This window comes from Vombatus ursinus, unplaced genomic scaffold (genome assembly GCF_900497805.2).
Source record: "Vombatus ursinus unplaced genomic scaffold, bare-nosed wombat genome assembly UNPS02014781.1, whole genome shotgun sequence".
In the NCBI taxonomy this organism is placed as follows: Eukaryota; Metazoa; Chordata; class Mammalia; order Diprotodontia; family Vombatidae; genus Vombatus; species Vombatus ursinus.
In genome coordinates this window covers 261429-281159 of record NW_020954559.1, presented here as the reverse complement: position 1 = coordinate 281159, position 19731 = coordinate 261429, and the positions used below count along the sequence as shown (strand labels likewise).

The following is a 19731-nucleotide window of genomic DNA, read 5'->3' as shown; positions in this document are numbered from 1 at the left end:
TAAATGCTAAAAATTGTCTTCACATATAATTGGGAAAAATAAAATACTATGAAAGAAGTAGTCAATAAACTTTCAAAGAAGTGCTTTAGGATTTTTTTTATGTGCCAGGCACTGTGATCAGCAATGGAAATACCAAGAAAGATACCCCCCTCAAATAGCTTCTGCCCTCAAAGAGCTTCCACTGTAAGGTGGGACACCACATGTAAATAATTAGGTACATACAAGATATCTACAGAGTAGATGAAGGCAATTCAAAAGGGGAGGTTATAAGTAACTGGGGGGACTAGAAAGACCTCCTGAAGACAGTAAAATTTGAATTGTATCCTAAGGAATCCAGGGAAATCTGGAAGGTGATGTGTCCTTCTGTAAGCCAGGAATCATCTGAATAGATATGGTTATTGAACTGAAATCATAAAGTGATATAGCATAGAGCAGAGGGTCTTAAACTTTTTTCCATATTATTGGACCTTTTTGGCAGTCTGGTAAAACTTATGGAACACTTCTCAGAATAATGTTTTTAAATGCATGAAATAAAATATATAGGATTACAGAGGAAACTAATTATATTAAAAAGTTATCAAAATGTTTTTAAATAATTTCATGGGCCCTTGGTATATAGAAAAAGGAGGCAACACAGTACAGAGTTTGGGGGAACATCTGTAGTTACTAGGCATGACATGGATAAAGAAGTAGCAAAGGAGATTGAGAAGGAGCAGCCAAATAGACATGAGGTCAGCCAGGAGAGAGAAAGAGAGCAGTATCACAAAAATCAAGAGGAGAAAGTGATCAATAGAGGCAAATGCCGCAGAGAAGTCAGGGGTCAGGATTGAGAAAAGACCATTAGATTTGGCAATTAGGAGACCACTGGAAACTTTGCAGAGAGCAATTTCAGTTAAATGATGAGGTCAGAAGCCAAATTGCAGTTTTTAGAAGCAAATGAAAGGAAATGAAGTCAAGGCATAGATCATAGGCAAATGAAACTCTTCTCTACCTGGGTATATAATGGCAATATTTTCAGATCTTTATCTGGGAGTATCTTGCTCCCCTACTATTTTTCTTCACAGCTTTATACAACTTGATGTTCAAACTAGGGAAATTAGAAATTTCCTCCAGATCAAACAACTCCTGAAACCTATCCACAAATTTATTTTCCTTATCTAACCTAAATTTCATGACCCAGAGGATAATGGTAGTGTCTTTACACAGGTGGTCAAAGGTGGTAAGGAGCTCATCCAGGAAGGGGTGAGCATACACAACATCTGTGGCTAGGATATAGTCAAAATGGTTTGAAGACCTGGGGAAATTCTTCTCTAAGGCCATCCCCCAAGATAACTCCTTCACCTGAGGCTGATGCTTGCATTTCATTTTGGTGTTTCGGGAAATATTATACTGAAGGTTTCCAAGTAAATTAGGCAGGTCTGTGGCAATCACTCGAGCACCTATAACACAAAGGAACAATGGTGAAAGTCACCCCTTCAGTCTGGGGGGCAATAGTTGAAAAATCATACCCACAAACATCCAGAAAGACCACACTGACCCAATAGCTATTACTACCCAAGGGCCCTAGTACTCCAACAACCTACATTGAAATGAAAGCCCATTCACCAAATGAGTAGTCAAGTAGCCATTTGACACTTCAAAATGTTGGACTTCCATAGTACTAAATAAGAGACTAAAAAATAAATACTATTTAGCTAAGTTCTTTCCCTATGCGCCTATTATAGACTGGGGGAAAGGATCCTATCAATGAACAGTATTAAAAATAAGTGGCAGTTCCTCTCCTATGGAAATGGTCATTAAGGGGTAGCCAGCAGTCACAGGGTAGCAGATTCTTTGCCAATTACCTACCTAGCCAAGACTACCAAATCTTACCAAAATGAGTTCAAACAAGCATATTTAGGGGATCCATGTCTTGTTTTTCACTACCAATTTTGCCCAAAAGAATGGGCATTCAATTTACCAATCTCAAAATTTAACATTTGTAAATCAAATGTTAGGCAGCTAGATGGCAGAGTGGATAGAATGTTGGACTTGAGGTCAGGAAGATCTGAGTTCAAATACCTCCACTTACTTACTGCATAACCCTCGGCAAGTCATTTTATTTTTCTCAGCTGCAGTTTCCTCATCTGTAGAGTGGAGATTATAATAGCAGCTACTTCACAAAATTGTTGTGTGAATTAAAAGAGATGATAGATGTAAAACATTTTGTAAATCTTAATGCACTATGTAAACACTAGCTATTACAATTATTTCTACCTATGCTGAGCAGAGATTCAGCTTTGTGCAAAGAATTTTAGTGCACACTAGATTCTTTGGTGTTGATCATGACTTTAAGAATGTCATTTACTCAGTTGGAAAGGTACAAATTGCTGAGACCTGGGGCTCTCTCGAGGTTTTTCTAGTGCCAGGTGTGTACTTCTGAAGATCAACAAAATCAAGACAGATCAATACCCATACATAAAAGAATAAAGCTAACTTAAGGAAACCAAAATGGATTTTTTAAAAGAAAAATTGAAACAAACTTAGGCATGTCTACAGCACATGCAGCTAGATGAAAAAAAAAAAAGAGGAATCAACAGAACAGGGCACTGGTAAAGGTAGAGTGAAAATGAACAAAAGAAACTATTCCGAGTACACATACCTAGAAAAAGAAGCAAATTATGAGAAGACAACCTCCATTATCGACCTGTCTGTGTGGCTATTGAAACAGGTGTTCCTTCAGAAAGGAGAAGGAATGCACAGTCATATGGAGGGCATGAGAACTTGGCTGTCAGTCATATCATGTTAGAATCATTAACAAGCATAGCTTATGCCTGTCTCTAATTCTTTTCCCATCCTTCCACTTGTCAGACTTTTTAGGGGGTGCTGCCCACTCATTGTTGGTTTACGATTTCTATGACTTAGCACAAGATGGCATTTAACTGTCCCTTCACAAAACATTCTCAAGGAACCATTAATACTTAACTTATAAGTTAGTAGACCTTCCCAATAAAGCCTATTGAAAGTGTTTGAAAAGCTAAAAACAGGTACACAATATATTTCACCAAATGGTGATGCCCACTAATGTTTTTTTTCATTAGAGCCCCTAACTCCAGCCAATCAAAAGTACCCAACTTACCAAGTAAACTTGCCACTATTGAGACTAGTCCTGTCCCAGCCCCAATTTCAATTACATTTTTGTCAGCCAGATTATACTGCTTTGAATATGTTTCCAGAAAGTAACAGAGAACGAGAGCCTGTGAGGGAATGAGAAGAGGGAAATATTGTGCTAGCAAATCATAACTGAAAATGAAATTTTTTCTTTTATTGACCTAGAAAATGTACTCTCTACTCAAGCATATATGCAACAGTTGAGAAGAATGTCAACAGAAAAAAAATATTCCGATAAAATCAACCAATCACCTTAAGGAAAACTATGAACAAAAACATGGAATGTTCTAAAAGTTTCAAGTTCAGTCATTTAGGTTCAATCAGGTCTCAAAAGTGGAGGGGGGCAGGGGATAACTTTTACAACTTTTACAAAAACAATAGTTCTTTAGGATGAGAATAAGGAGTTACTACTGGTGAATTTTTATAGTGAGGCAGATTAGTGATTGCCCTCAAAATAATTTCCTTGAAGGTATGATGCTTTTTTAGAATACTATTAGTGTCAAGGCTGGGAACAAATTTATTTTTAGTTATTTGACATGAACACAGCTAGTTTAGTATGAAAGGAGGAATTTTAATTTTCCACCAAGTACCTGGAGTCATGAAAAACTCAATATCTAAACAGTGATTTCTGCCAGATCTTCAACCCAAAGCCAATAATCCTGAAAAACCAAAAATGGGACTGATAAAAGCAATTTCCCAGTTGTGTAATATCGATCCTTTAGTGTTGTTTCTGTTACCAAGACAAAGTTGGGAATCATGGTACCCACTATCTTCCACTGAATGCTCTGCCACATAACAAGACACTCTCTTTTTGAACTGATAGCATCTGAATACAGATTGAAGCATGCTATATTTCACTATTTTTGTGAGCAGGAGGTGGGGAGGGTCTGTGTTTTCTTTCACAACATGACTAATATAGAAATATGTTTTGCATGATTGCACATGTATAACCTATATCAAATTGTTTACCATCTGAGGGAGGGGAGACAGGAGGGAGAATGGAAGAGAATTTTTGGAGCTCAAAAAAAGAAACCAAATGTTAAAAATTGTTTTTACATGCAATAAGGAAAAAATAAAATATTATATTCATAAAAAAGAAACTCTTTCCTGGAAAGAGTTTAAATATTGAAAATAATACCGATGGCCAGACAAAAGCACCATAGCAATCAGTAGCTTCTGTAATTCTTATCTCATGTCCAGCAAAATGAAAACCTTCCCAGGAAGTGGTTGTTATCAGAGAGGGAAAAAAACATCTTCCCATGATCTCTGAGACCACCTGTTTGTCTTCATTTTCTCCATTTTCTCCTGGAAGTAAAATGACAAGAGACAAAGAGAGTTTTATCAAACTAATATACTAAATATAGCTTCTTTTTTGTACCATAATAAAGGAAATAAATCTATAATTTTATAGACTGATTAGGAATCAAATGGGAAATTAGAAAGTACAGAGAGATACTAAATTTGATCTTACCTAAAAATTACCTCCTTAACTTTTCTCTTAAGTACAATAAATATTGACCCCCAAACTTGAACTCACCTATGTGACAGTATGGATTGTGAAAGGGTATCATGCAAGTCATGGAGTCATTCTCATAACAAAACTGTCCATCATTAGTGCAGCCTTGTCAATCCATACCAAAAATTAATCACCTGAAACTTTCCTTACCCTCAGTCAAAGTATGCTGGTAGCAGAAAATGAATAATTTCAGCATTCATTGAGAATGAAGTCTACTCACCTGGAATAAATTGTCATCTTCCCTGAGTAAGCACATGAGAATATGCTATGGAGTATCACACAGAATTCAATCAGATGTGCTAAATCTGCTCCCCTTAGGGACATGGTTGAGTAATTTCTTTTAATTTCTCATCTTAATTTGAAAAACCACCCTGGCATGGATGTTAGACCCAATGATTAATATTCAGTTTTGACTGGGTCACTTTCCTCAAGTGATAACTAATGATGACTAGAGACTGTATTTGTACATGTATTATGTATGCTTCTTCTACAGTCTTCTATAGTATATGACACAATTGGTCATTAAATGGTAGAAATAAAGAGATTCCATAAGTAGGCAGAGTCATTAGTTCTTTCTAGGATATGTTTTGACAGACATGAAAAGGAAGCCCTAACCAAAAACATGTCCCTGCCAGAGCCAGTTGCAACCACAATTGTTAAGTAGATAACATTTAGGGCAGCTCAGTGGCACATCAAATAGAGCTTGGAGTCAAGAAGACCTGAGTTCACATTTGACCTCAGACACTTACTAGCTGTGTGACTCTGGGCAAGTCACTTAACCCTGTTTGCTTCAGTTTCCTCATCTGTAAAATGATCTGGAGAAAGAAATGGCAAATCACTCAAGATCTCTGCCAAGAAAAACCCAAATGGGGTCATGAAGATTCAGACACAACTGAAATGACTGAACAAAAACAACAACCAGGTATGTATATGAATACCTATAATAAAAGGCATCATTTATTGCATCATGTGACTTGTAGAGACACAGTATACTAGAGGTTCAGAAGGACATAACTGCAAAAATGTGCAGTGGGCAGTTGGACATGTAGGACTGGAGCTGGAAAAAAAATGATACTGATTCTAAAGAGATAGTTCATTGATTTAGAGTCATAAAAACCTTAGAGATCTTCTAGCCCATGGGGTCTTAACATTGGATCCCTGAAGCATTAAGGAATCTATGGATAGATTGGGGGGGGCGGTCAGTGAATTAGATGTGGAAAAGAATTGCATCTTAATTGTCTCCAACCTCTAACTGAAATTTAGCGCTTCCTTCAATGATTTAAAAACACCATTCTGAGAAGGGATCTATAGGCTTCACCAGACTAGCAAAAGGGTCCACGACACCCTAAAAAAGATGAAGGACCCTTTCTAGTCCAACCCCTTCATTTTACAGACAAGGAAACTGAGGCCCGGAGAGATTCAGTGATTTCACACAAGATCAGACAGGTAGTAATTAGCAAAACCAAGATTTGAACATGTCTTCTACCCTGGAATCTGGCATTTCTTTTCAGGACACCACTGCTGTTGTTGTTCAGTCGTTTCAGTCATGCCCAAAGTATTGTAATTCCATTTGGGGTTTTCTTGGCAGAGATACTTGAGTGATTTGCTATTTCCTTCTCCAGCTCATTTTACAGATGAGGAAACTGAGGTACTTGCTCTGGGTCACATAGCTAGTAAGGGTCTATGGCCAGATTTGAACTCATGAAGTCTTCCTGACTCCAAGGCTGGCACCCTACCCACCATACCATCTAGCTGCCCAAGGACACCATGCTGGCATTAATATAGAAGTGATCAGGTCTTGTGACTAGCAAATTGAAGGAATACTTGTTTTCCACAAACCTTTCCAACTAAAGAAGACATGAAGTGCAAGCTACATAGAATGCATGCAGAAAGAGCTTCTGTGCCTAAGGGAAAGGTGACTGGAATCCTAGCCAGACCAGTCATCTCTCCCAAGAATTTACTTTGGGCAGGGATGCTAGCCAAGTCCCCACAGCCCTGTTCAAGGAGGCTGAGGATGCCCAGTCCCTGGGGGTTTTGCACCCCCAGGAGAAGAGGAAGAGCCAAATAATAAGGAAAGAAGCCAGAGATAAGTGAGTGGGACTACAAGATATAGATTGGAAAACCAAAATCCAAGTGAGTAAAAACCTCTCACAAGCAGATATACCAACAGAGATGTTCATAAAGACAGAAGAAATGAGTAAAGAAATGAGTAAAACCTCAAATGCAGGTCAGAATACAACAAATAAGTATTAAAGCATCATGCTGTAAAGGAAACTTTAACCAATAGAAGAATTTTATGGACTCCTCTGATATCATGAAGGAACAACAAGAAACTCTGTAATGGCACAAAAGAGAAAAGAAACTTGAAAAGAAGGCAAGAATGTAATTAGATCATATATCAGAGCTCTTAGTGAAGAATTTCAAAACACAATAGAGTACAGGATTTAGAACACAAGGACAGAATCATAAAGAATTTTTTAGTTAGAAGGGATTTTGGTAACAATTAACTAAAGACATATACAAAAGGAGCTCTCCCTACAAAATATCCAACACGTGATGATCCATCCTCTAAACCTGAAGGTTTCCAGTGGGTGAGGGGAATCTCACCAATTCCTAAAGCAGCCCATTCCACTTTTGGACAGTTCTAATAGGAAGTTTGCTTGTTTGTTTTCCTCAATGTCATCTAAATTTACCTCTTTGATGCTTTTAACCATTGCTCCTGGTTTTGCCTTCTAGGGGCAAACAGAATCATTCTAATCCCTTGTATATATGATATGCCTTCAGATACTTGAAGCCACTAGGGTTAGACCAGCTTTTAATACTACATGCCACATAAGCTCACGTTGACTATGCAACATGAATATTAAAGGTCATATCATTTTTAAAAATCAGAAGAAAACAATATCAGGCATTCATAGCCATGGCTAAAAGAAAATTCTTAACCAAACAAGGAACAGAAGCAATTACAAAAGATTTTTTAAAATTTGTTTTCCTGATATTGAAAAACTTGTGCAGCTAGGGTATGAAAAGAAACCATCAACAGCATCAACTTGCATCAAATATATTTATTGAGGGTCTGAAATCTAAGACATGCTCAAGAGCTAAAGGGGGATGAACAAGCATATCTCAAAAGGAAAAATATAAACTACTACTAATCATATGAAAGATTGCTCCAAATAATAGAAAATGAGAAAAATGCACATCAAAACGACTCTGGGGTTTCACCTCACATCCAGCAAATTGGCAAAGATTATAAAAGATAGAAATAGTCAATGTTGAAAGGACTAAATAAAGACAGGCAAATCTGATACACTATTGGTGGGGTTATGAATTGGCTCAACCATTATAGAAATCAATTTGAAAAAAAAAGAAAAAAGAAATCAATTTGGAATTATGCTAAGAAAATAACTAAAATATCTATACCCTTTAGCCTAGAGATGCCAGTGCTAGGTGCAAGGTCATACACACCAAAACATTTATAGCAGCAATTTTGGTGGTAGCAAAGAACTAGAAACAAAACAGATACATTCTGATTGGTTTATGGTAAAATAAATTGTGGTATATGAAGATAATGGCATATTACTGTATTCTACATAAATATGAAGAATACAGAAAAGCATGCAAAAAAAATTAATGCAATGTGAAATAAGAAGAACCAAGAAAACAGTATCCAATGACTAAAACAATGTAAATACAAAGATAACAAAAAGTCAAAATTAAATCCTATGTAATGATAATGACCAAGTTTGCTCCTCTCCCTGAAAAAAAAGTATTCCACCAAAAAGAGATAAAAAAATTCACCATACTCCCTTCTTTACAGAAGTGAGGTGTTCTAGATGTATAATATTGCTCATCTATAAGGCTCGATTGATATATTGGTTAGTTTTACAATTTTTTTTGCTTTTTTGGCCATTTAGCTCTTTGCATAGGGGCAGTGGAGAGCTATATTTGGAAATGAAGGTTGTGTTAAAACAAAAGATATCAATTGAAAAGGCCATGTCCATACCATGACACTTGTACTTTGGCTTCTACCTCTGACCTGAAACACAAGCTCCCACCTTGGGAACCTCCAGCTTCTGACTGGTACATGTTCATCTTATGTTGCCCAGACCCAGACCCACCACATCACTTCCAGGCATCAGTGTCACCTTCCCTTTCAACCCAAACCACCCCTACTTTCCAACTTTAGCTCTGAGAGCAACAATCCAATCAATACTACTATTCTAAAATGAGTGTATCAATCAACTACCCTATTTTTCCAAACACCATTCACTTTGACTTCTCTGATAAAAACACTCCTCCTTGATCACTGATCCCATATGTGTTCTGTCTTCTCCAATTAGGATGAGCTTCTTGAGGTTAGAGACAGTCTCATTTCCTTGTATTTTTATCCCCATTATGTAGTACAACGCCCAGTGCATGGCAAACAAAATGCTCATTTCATTCATTCATTGAATGTGTCTGTATTAGGAGAAGCAACATAGCATAGTGGACAAATTGATGACCTTGAAGCTTGACTCTGATACATATTGACTGTATGATCCTAGTCAAGTCACTTAACTTCTCAATGTAATTCTCTAAGACTATAAGTTGCAGGTACAGAAAGGACCCAACATGAATCACCTTCACTGTTAATGTCTCCATTACCCTTTGGGTAACTTAACTTCCATTCTCCATAGACTGTGACATTCCAAGACTTGCAGTCGTATAATATTCCCAGGAGACTGCTGATATTAAAAAGTGGGCCTTTTGCTTCATATAGAAGTGGAAAGTAGGGGGAAATGGGTAGTTATTGTTGGTATGACCTTTCCCAAAGTCAGAGCCCTAGCAGGTACTTCCTGCCAAGTTGGTTAATCATCCAACCTCTTATAAACCTAATACAGTACAGTTGCAAAAGCCAAGAGAGCCAATAGTTTCCCATGGAAACCCCACCATCATCACAGACCATAGAAGCATCTACCCAAAGAAGATGATTACTTAACAAAATGATATGCTTTAGCAACAGCCAACTCATCTATTAATTTTCACTGCATTTTCCCCTGTACAATTGGCTGTATCCACATTCAGGAAGCAGCTCTGGCAGGCATCAGATAACATCTATGATGTGCCTAATTTGACCTTTCTCTTTCATCTCACCATATTCACTTGTCTTCACTAAGATTTTTCTGGCATCTTCTGCTCTTCCAGTTCTTTAGGGAAAAAGAGAGAGCTCTAATTGCTTCCTTGACCTTTATCTGAACTTGTCCTCATGGGACCCTGTGCACACTCCTTCTAGATAGTAGCAGTGTTTTGACATTGTCACCTAAGGTTTCAGGGACTAATAGAAGTTAGAGCACACTAAATCCCAAGTGCAGCACTAGGTTCTGAGTCTTTGATATAAAAAGTCTGCCAATGAGCAAGCCAAGAGAACCTCCCATCTCTGCCAATGTACTTTCCTATAAGGGTTGGTTGGACAAAGCAATGCAGCTATCCTGAAAGCTGCAGAGATGATGGTAAACCTTTCAATATTTTCACCTAAAAACCTCTTTTAATAAATATAACTAATAATTTCTTTCCAAGCATGTCTATATTGTGCTCCTTTGACTCTATAGGGAAAACAGGGAAATAAGTGGGGATATTTCCATGAGGATACAATATATTAGTAAGCTACATAATATTCACAGAATTTAGGATCAATGTATTCGTATTTCCCAAAACAAGATACAGGATATGCACCCATCATTGGGCCAATTCTGCTTACCATATAGAGTGATTCAGAATAACTTTTATAACCAGGAGGGACAAGTTATGTTTTATATGGAAAACATTATAATACTTAGAATTCATAAGCTATTGGCAAGTTGAATAAAACTTAATTGACAATGGTTCATATTCACGTTCCTTTTTGCATTTAAATGCTATCATGAATACTATAGACATCCCATAAGAAGTCATCCTTGTAAAAATAATTAGCCTATTAACAGCATGAGACCAAAGTGGATTGGTCTTTAGTTCTTTACTATAATGTGTCTTGGAATTACTTATGGGATTAGAAAATGACAAAGCTCTTTTCTCTTTTCTGAATGAAAGTTTTAAGCCTTTATTTTCCTTTATTCTGTCACACTGAGATTTTTAAGGTTCCTTTGTTTTTATTACTTATAAGGGCAACATTTTGGTTCATATCCTTTCGTTCCAACTGAAGCCAAAATCAGTCAGTTCTAGGGACTGGGAATTTCTAAAAAATTCAGGATTAAAAAAATAATCTGCAAATAAAAAGTTGAACTTTATCCTCCCAAAGCAGCATGAAAAGCATATACCCTGAAATTTGAATGACCAATCAACTGTTTGGCACTCTGGCAAGACAGATGACTTTTTTATGAATTCGTTTTTCTTCTGCTTTCAATTCAGGTACAAATATTTTCTTTTAACAATTAATGGTATTAAATGAATGGGATTCTACTCTAATTTTTTGTGGGGGGGAAATTACTTTTCTACCTCAGATCTCCTTTTGTTACTTGGTGGTTAAGGCCTCTGGAAATAAAAAAGCTGGGATTGCAAATCCAGCTTCCTCACTGAATCTGCTACCTCAGCTGTGTCACATTACCTTCACTATCCTCCAGAACAGAATCATTCTGATTTCTGGCATCTAAGCAAAAGATGCTGCAGCAAATATGAAATATCATGTTATCATTTCAAAAAATAAATCCATCACTAACATAGGTGTTGTGGAAAGAGCAGATAAGGAACTAAAATATAACCAAGATCATTGCATTGCAACACGTACTTCATGGATTTCTTTGGTTAATACATTACATTAATAATTTGTGATAGCACATTTTTTTAATGTAATGAAGTCTTAGAAACCTGAGACTTTATGCCAGCTCTCTGCTATTAAATCTTTTGCAAGAGGTGAGGAAAGACTACCAGGTGCTCCTGTTTTCCTGAGAATTAGAGAGGGTTTGTACATGAAGTGAAAATTAGCAGGTTTTACTACATTATGAAGATGATTTTCTTGAGTGGAAAATTAAAGAGTGTTCTATAGTGAACTCACTTCCTTTGTTTGGTTTCAGCAAGTCTTCATGTATGGGGGCCCTGTCTACTCCTTCTTATTTCTATTGTAGGCCAACAAAAACATAGACTTACAGAAGGCTCAGTTCACAGAAATGCCTCGGTACTTTACCTCAAATTTCTGTCTGATATTGAAAGGCCATCACAAGTGAATTCGAGCTTCCATTTGGAGACTCTCAGGGAAATGTGGGTCTGTGCAAAATTCAAAGTGAAACCCTTCTAGGTGATGAAAGAAACTGTCATTCAATGGGGACATCTATTTGAGGATGAATGTCATGTGCCCCTTGCAAATGCCTGGAGATAAAAAGTCAGCATTTAAGATCACAGGCCAACCTGAAAGATAAAACCCTGAATTCCTTAGCAACTTCAAAATCTCAGGCCATTCTATCCCAAACAATTCCTGAAGTTATTCCACAAATATTGTTTGCCTTTAGTTTTGTTAAGCTTCATGAACTACTTAGTAGCTGCTGTTCTAATTTAACAAAGACTAAAGCACTATGCTTGACATGTAAGTATTTAATAAATGCTTCTTGACTGACTGACTGACTGACCAAATAACACTATCTTTTACAAGCTTATAGAAGGTAATATCGCAAGGCCATAAATGTCAAACAAAATAGAAAAATGTTGTTGTTCAGTTTCATCTAACTCTTTGCAACCTCATTTGGAGTTTTCTTGGGAAAGATACTGGAATGATTAGACATTTCCTTCTCCAGATCATTTTACAGATGAGGAAACTGAGGCAAACAGGATTAAGTGACTTGCCCAGGGTTACAGCTACTAAGTGTCTGAGGCCAGATTTGAACTCATGAAGATGAGTTGTCCTGACTCCAGGTCTAGTACTCGTGGTATCTACCATGCCACCGAGCTGCCCAAATAGAAAGACAGAGATTAGGTAAAACTTGAGTATCAACTAAATTAGACAGTTCATTTTTTCAAAAAACGTATTTTTTAAAAAGAACTTTTAATTCACATTGCTACAATTTACAACATTTTGTCTTAGAATCTCACCTTGGAACAAGCTATTAGAGTAAATATCTCCCTCCAAGGAAGAGGATCTGTTACTTTTCAATATATTTTAAATATCCCTTTTAAATGAATAAATTTACTTGGTAAGTATATGCACTGTAGTGACTTGGCTCACAGAATTTATCTTAACATCCCTTAAATGTGAAGTATTCCTTCCATATCTGTAAAGTTTTATTTTGTTTCTGTCTTTGCATCACCAGCACTTAGAACAGTGACTGACATATTGGGGAGGGTGGGCAGGGAGTCTGGGGGAAGGCAGAGTAAGAAGGAAGATGGAGCAAGGGAGACCTGTGAGTTTATTAGTGTGGGGAAAGCCTAGTGAGGAGACTCCCTCTACCAAGGCAGATCAGAGAGTGCTCCATAAATTATAGCCTTGGAAAGTTACCTTAAATATTGAGAGGTGAAGTGATTTGCCCAGGGACACACAGTCATTATTGTAAAAGGCAGGCTTTGAAGCAAGGTCTTCTTTACTCCAAGGTCATCTCTCCATCTACTTGGCCAGGTTGCCTCTTACCTGAGAGCTAGTAGGGGCTTAATAAATGCTTGTTGAAATGAAATTAATTCAATTAAATTGAAATTTGCTCATCAACTTTCTCTTCCTTCTAAAATGGAAAGATCAATTTCATCTACAAATTCCAGATGAACCCATAAACTATTCTAATTTGAAAAAGTTTCCAAATCAATACAAACTCAAGATTTTTGAAACCTCACAAAACAGTCTTTTTTGCAGTTTAATCCTTTTCATGTGATGCCCCCGAGAAGAAACTTATTCTGGATCATGTCTGTAAGTTAGCTATAGTTATTCAAAGTCATGGAAACACTGAAACTCACCAGATTACCCATAAAGAGTATATATTAGACCCAGTGATTGTCTATTAAGATAGAGAATTTGGTGGCTTCATCATACTACCATCTCCGATATACTGTATAGAGGTCATTGAATGTTGGCAAGATGTAGTGGGTGTGAGGGACTTGAAGTGGTCATGAATGAGAATTAACGCAGCAAGAAACACAGACAACAATGTAACAATATGGTGCCAGAAAGTGAGAACTCAGATAACATACAGCACAAATTAGTTTTACTTAACTATGCATATTTGTTATACAGGTTTTGGTTTGTGGTGCACAGGAGATAAAATAGATTTGAAAAAAATATATTTTCTTTAAAGAAAGCTCATAGCATCCAGCACAGAGCACATCTTTGATAGGTATAGAAACAGTAGTATTTTGTAAGGTCACATGGCTCATAGGTTGCTTTAAGTGAGAATGAAACACGGGTCCCGGCAGCACATAGTGCTAATAAGTTTGCTGATCCCTGTCCAAGAATAAGATATTGAGTGTAACAGAACTAGGGCAGGAAAAGTCAACTTGCTTTAGTACTTAAAAGTACTTCATGTTCCAATAAGTAGAAGCCTTTCCAAACTAACTTCACCTGGCTGAAGTCACTCTAACTAAAATCATGATGGATGTCCATCAGCTAGAGAATGGCTAAGCAGAATACTATTGCTCTACAAGAAATTACAAAGAGGAGAGTTTCAGACAAACCTGGGAAGATTTGTATGAACTGATGCAGAGTGAAGTGAGAAGAACCAGGAGAACAATTTATACAAAGCATGGTAAAGACAAATAACTTTGAAAGACTTAAGAACTCTAATCAATACAATGACTAACCATGATTCCAAAATAGGATTCATAATCAAACATGCTACCCACCCAGATAGACAGATGATAATCTAAGGATGGAGAGAGGGGGAGAGAGAGGGAGAGAGAGAGAGAGAGAGAGAGAGAGAGATTTGGAGATGAACAATATAGGAATTTGTTGACTATGCATGTTCGTTACGAGGGTTTTTTCCTTTCTTTTTCAATAGTTGAGGGAGGTTGGAAGGGTGAGAATAGATTTTTGTTCACTGAAAAAAAGAAAATTAATTTTTAAAAAACTCATATTCTCTTGGTATGATACTTGTATGCCTATTTTATAATTATACTTGCTACATATATATGAGTAATTTTAAAAAAATCTTTATTCATATTTGATTCCCTTGTCCCAAACTTTTATACTTCCTTTGTAAGTTTCCAAAGTGTTGTGCACAGAGTTCTCATTAACTACCACTAATGATTAAGAAAATAATGTTCACAATTTAATGTATTCATGATATCCACAGAAATTTGGGGTAATTCAAACTAGTTTGATGGGAGATTTCCTGAAGTTGTTGGAAGTTTTCAACAGGGCACCCCAAATCACATTCAAATAACCCAGGCAGGTCAACATTAAACATTTAACCAGTTGTCCTGGCCAGAGGAAGGCCTCCTGACGAAGGCAGATCCACCAGATGTGAAAGATAGGCCAAAGAAGGAAAAAAAAACCAGTTTCAGTTCCTAGAAGCATTCCACACAATGGATGGGGAGAACAGTTCATTCAAACTAATCATTCACATTAATGATACGGAGAAATGGCTGCTATGATTGCTCTGTACACTCGTGTCAATCACAGCAATATTTCATCAATATTTGTGTGGTTGTCCTTTTAATCCCAAGATGTTGATGATTGTGTGGGCATAGCAATAGTAAGTGTTTCCATGCTGTCACAGTTGAGATCTTCACCAAACATGGGATCAATTCCAAAGACATAGCACTGGGAACAGAATTCGAAATTAAAATTCTCACTGCTTCTGAAAGGCAAATCCTAAGATCACAGGAACCCAGATGGAGCTCTGAAAGGGACCTCAGATCATTTAGTCAATCTCTCTCATTTTACAAATGAGGAAACTGAGGTCCAGGGAGGTTATGTGACTTGCTCAATGTTACACATGTACTAAGTATCTGAAGTAGAATTTGAACTGTAGTCTCTGAATCCAGAATCAATTCTATTTTCCATTATATGGACACGTTACATACTTGCCATAAATCAGTCTAAAAGAGAGGTCAACATTCATAAGTATAAACAGACTGGGAGTGAGGTGGGGGTGAAGGGGTCTGATTTCACTGGTATAAGAAACCCCTAAACAGAAAATCCTCTCAATCAATGCATTTCTACAACTGCTCTTCAATTTAGAAGTTTATATCCTGCGGCACTGAGAACATCAGGCCTGGAGTCAAGAAGACCTGAGTTCAAATTCAGTCTCAGATATTCACTAGCTGTGTGACCCTGAGCAAGTCACTTAACTTCTGTTTGCCTCAGTTTCCTCATCTGTAAAATAGAGACTAAAATAGTATCTATTTTTCCAGAGTTATTGTGAGGATCAAATGAGATAATAATTGTAAATTGTAAACTGTAAAAGTGCATAGCACAGTGCCAGGCACATAGTAAGCGCTATTCAGATGGTGGTTGTTGTTATTATTTGGCCATGGTCACAGAGCCTCTCATCTACTAAATATATTTTTATTATATAATGCACATATATTATATAATATATAAATATATCTGTGTAGTTACTCACTGTATTTCTAGGGCTATTCCTTCACATGCACACTGGTGAGTTCAGTCCCCAGTGGGATAATTATTAAAAATGGTATCAAAAGTAGGTCTATACTACTAATACTCTAGCTCACGAGCCCCACAATGGTGAGCCTGTTTTTAATAGTCAACCGGCAGATACAATTAGAACAAGGAAAAGGCAATTACTAAGATGGCGTGGTAAAATAACTATAAAATTCCCTGCCCTAAAAAAAAAAAAATACCTAGAGTATGCTCTCCCACAAACATACACAGAGTCCATCATGAGCACGGGCAACCTTCACATGGCCAGTTCTAAGCTTCCCTCCCAATTCAACCAGGGAAACTTTTTCTCATTTTATATAGGGATAATAGGGTATTGACCCACTTTCACACTTAGTTTCATATATTAACACTACATTACCTCTGGTATTTGTCCCTTACTTTCTGAGATTCAACTGAGCTAGGGAGGAGGAGAGACCCTATAATATGGGTCTTTCTATCAAATGAATAATTCTTAGATGTTTGAATATACATAAATTTACTTTCATGCTAACCTTTTTAACATATATGTATATTTTACATAAACAATTTTCTATACATGATAATTTAATCTCAATCTTTTATTAGAACTTAACTTACTCTCGTATATTTATGTAAATTATGCAAGCATGAACCTATTGTTTAGGTCTCCAGTCCAAAAAGACTTTCGATTATTTAAAATAACAAAATATTCAAAAGTCATATACATTTAACATAATATATTTATATTTGCTATTTTGTTTTTACAGTTTGTGCTTCAAGTATACCTTCTGTCAGTATATGATATCAGTATCATTGGTGCTATGGAAATGGACATTAAGTAAGCATTAAATCTGAAAATAATTGTAGTAATGCTAGATATATGATATATATGCTAAAAGACCCTTTGCATTCTGGCTTCCAACTCAACTGAGACTGTTCTCTCCAAAGTTACCATTATCTCTTGATTGCCAAATCATATAGTCTCTTCTCGGTCCCATCCTTCTTGACCTCTCTGCTGTTTTTGATACTGTTTGATCACCTTCTACTGGATACTCTCTCTTAACTGAATTTTCATAATAGTACTCTTTCTTGGTTCTTCTCCTAACTATTTGGCTGTTTCTTCTCAGGATCCTTTGCTGTATTACCATCATATCATCCTGTATCATATTCCCTAACTATAGATATTCCAGAAGGCTCTGCCCTGGGCCCTCTTATCTTATCTCTCCATACTTTCTCTTGGAGACCTCATCTATAATGTCCCACAGGTTTACTTATCTCTGTGAAGATGACTCATAGACCGATAAATCCAGCCCCATTTTCTCACCACCCTCCAAACTCCAGTGTCCTACCACCATCTATTTATTAGATGTTTGAAACTGGATGTCTTAGAGAACTCACCATCTTTCCTTCCAAGTCCACCCCTCTACCAAATTTTCCTAATTTCTGTTAAAGACACCATGGTTCTTCTAGTCTTCCAGGTTTGGAACTCTGTAATACAACCAAACTATCCTTCTCTATGTTCCTTACACACAGTACTCCAACTCTTATCTCCATGACTTTGCCCTGGCCCTCTCTTATGTGTTCAAAGCAGTGCTGCCTCATCTTGGCATTACTGATTCCCCCTCTTCCTTCAAGATGCATATCAAGCTCTGTCTCCTATGTGCTTCCCTGATCTCCCCAACTGATAGTGCCCTGCCTCCCTAACTACCTAATGTCTATTTGTATTTATTCTCTTTATATTTAATCTGAATACTTACATGTACGTACATATTGTGTACATATGTTATACATGTATACTTATGTATGTGTACATATATAAATATATGTGTATATCACACATATATGTTCTCTATACATATATATGTATGTACTTATTGCTTCCCCAGATAGAATGTAAGATCCCTGATAATAATGCTTGTCTCATTCTTTGCATTTGGGTCCCCAGTACCTAGCACAATACATTCCCAGTGCTTAGCACAGGCAGTAGACACTTAATAAATGCATATTGAGCATTATATAGAGGTGGCTTGGTGGCTCAATGGATACACCACTGGGCCTGGAGTCAGGAAGACCTAAGTTCAAACCTGGCCTCAGACACTAACCAGCTGTGTGACACTGGGCAAATCACTTAACCACTGCGGCTTCAGTTTCCTCAGCTGTAAAAGAGGGATAATAACAATGCCTACCTCTCAGGGTTGTTTTGAGGATAAAATGAGATAATGTTTGTAAAGCACTTGGCACATAGTAAGCTCTATATAAATGCTTACTTCCTTCTGCCACACATCTCCTCTCCCACCCCAGCCAGGGCTGACTGACAGCAGCTGGTCCTTAATAAATGCTTGATCTTTGTCATCAATGAAATTAGTAAATATTCCAAAGATAAAAGTTATGTACTTCCAATTACCATCTTTTTAGCATTGAGCAAGAAATAAAATGAAATATATTCATAAAAGGTTTATTTTTCTTGCCTTCTCAATGGATGGGGGACAAGAAAATAAAAGGGAGAGAATTTGGAACTGAAAACAAAATAAAATTGAATTTTTAAAAAGAAACAGAATGACAGAGAAGCATTATTTACCTCCTTGAGCTTCTGACTCCATTATTTCATTAGTTAATAAATTATTGTATTGTGATTTCATTTCCATTCTGTAGACTAAAGAAGATACCATATAATGAGTTTATTAAAATAGCAAGTCATTGAAAATTAATACTGAACATTTAAGTTTATTCAATATCCTCTTATCTCTAGTATAATGCACAAAAAAGAGACTAAATTAAAATTGCAAATTATTATCTAGAAAAGAATTTTTTTTAAATCCAAACAGATTTTGTCCCATAGAAATATGGCTTTTAAAAAATAGGAGTCAACAAGCCTAGATATTTTTTGGTGGGTAGGTTAACAAACATATCATTCGCAACAGACCTCCGTAGGGAGTTATCATCTTTATGTTGACTAGTGAAATAAAAACCCTATAAACCTAGCAGCACCAAAAAAGCCAGTAGAGAGGGGATTGCTGTTTTCAGATTAGTGAAACTATAGGATCTACTTCAACATAAGTTTCCTTTATGACAGTCAAACAAAACTGTCCTTTACCTCTACTTATCCATTGCCTACAGATTGTTATGTAGCAAACAGCTCAATATCCAAATGATCTATTTAGTAGCATCTACTTAATCTAAGTTCTCTCTCTCTCCCTCCCTATCACTCTCTCTTCCTCCTTCTCTCCCTCTCTCCCTCCCCCCTCTCCCTGCCTCTCTTTCTTTCTGCCTCTCTCTCTCTCCCACTCCCCCTTTCCTCCCTTTCTCCCCTCTTTCCCTCTCCTTCTCTCCCTCTTACTTCCCCCCTCACATTTACACACAGACACACAGACACACACACACACACACATATACACAGACACACTACTGGTTAAAGACTTCAGATCCAAAAATATTTTTTGTTTCTCAACCTAGCATACAACATGAACAAATGCAATATTGTAACACTTACTAGAACTTCAGGACTTATTGATTTACTACTTTCCATCTCAAA

General features: G+C 36.8%; 1 protein-coding gene across 1 annotated transcript; it reads right to left on the bottom strand.

Moving 5' to 3' along the window:
• Positions 1-1014: 1014 nt before the first annotated feature.
• LOC114046142 (protein-lysine methyltransferase METTL21E-like) lies at positions 1015-19731 on the bottom strand. Its single transcript, XM_027866400.1, has 5 exons — positions 19690-19731; positions 18778-18852; positions 4289-4455; positions 3119-3236; positions 1015-1439 (listed from the first exon to the last, which is right to left on the bottom strand). The coding sequence occupies exons 2-5, from the start codon at positions 18842-18844 to the stop codon at positions 1015-1017; spliced, it is 777 nt and encodes a 258-aa protein (XP_027722201.1). The 5' UTR covers positions 18845-18852; positions 19690-19731.

Bases quoted from the DNA above. Each gene is read 5' to 3' on its own strand.
- LOC114046142 (XM_027866400.1), bottom strand. From the start codon at position 18,844: ATGGAAATGAAATCACAATACAATAATTTATTAACTAATGAAATAATG. The intron at 4,456-18,777 runs GTAAATAATGCT...TTTTACTTCCAG, and splicing joins GGAGTCAGAAGCTCAAGGAG to GAGAAAATGGAGAAAATGAA. The intron at 1,440-3,118 runs GTAAGTTGGGTA...TTTGTGTTATAG, and splicing joins AATAGTGGCAAGTTTACTTG to GTGCTCGAGTGATTGCCACA.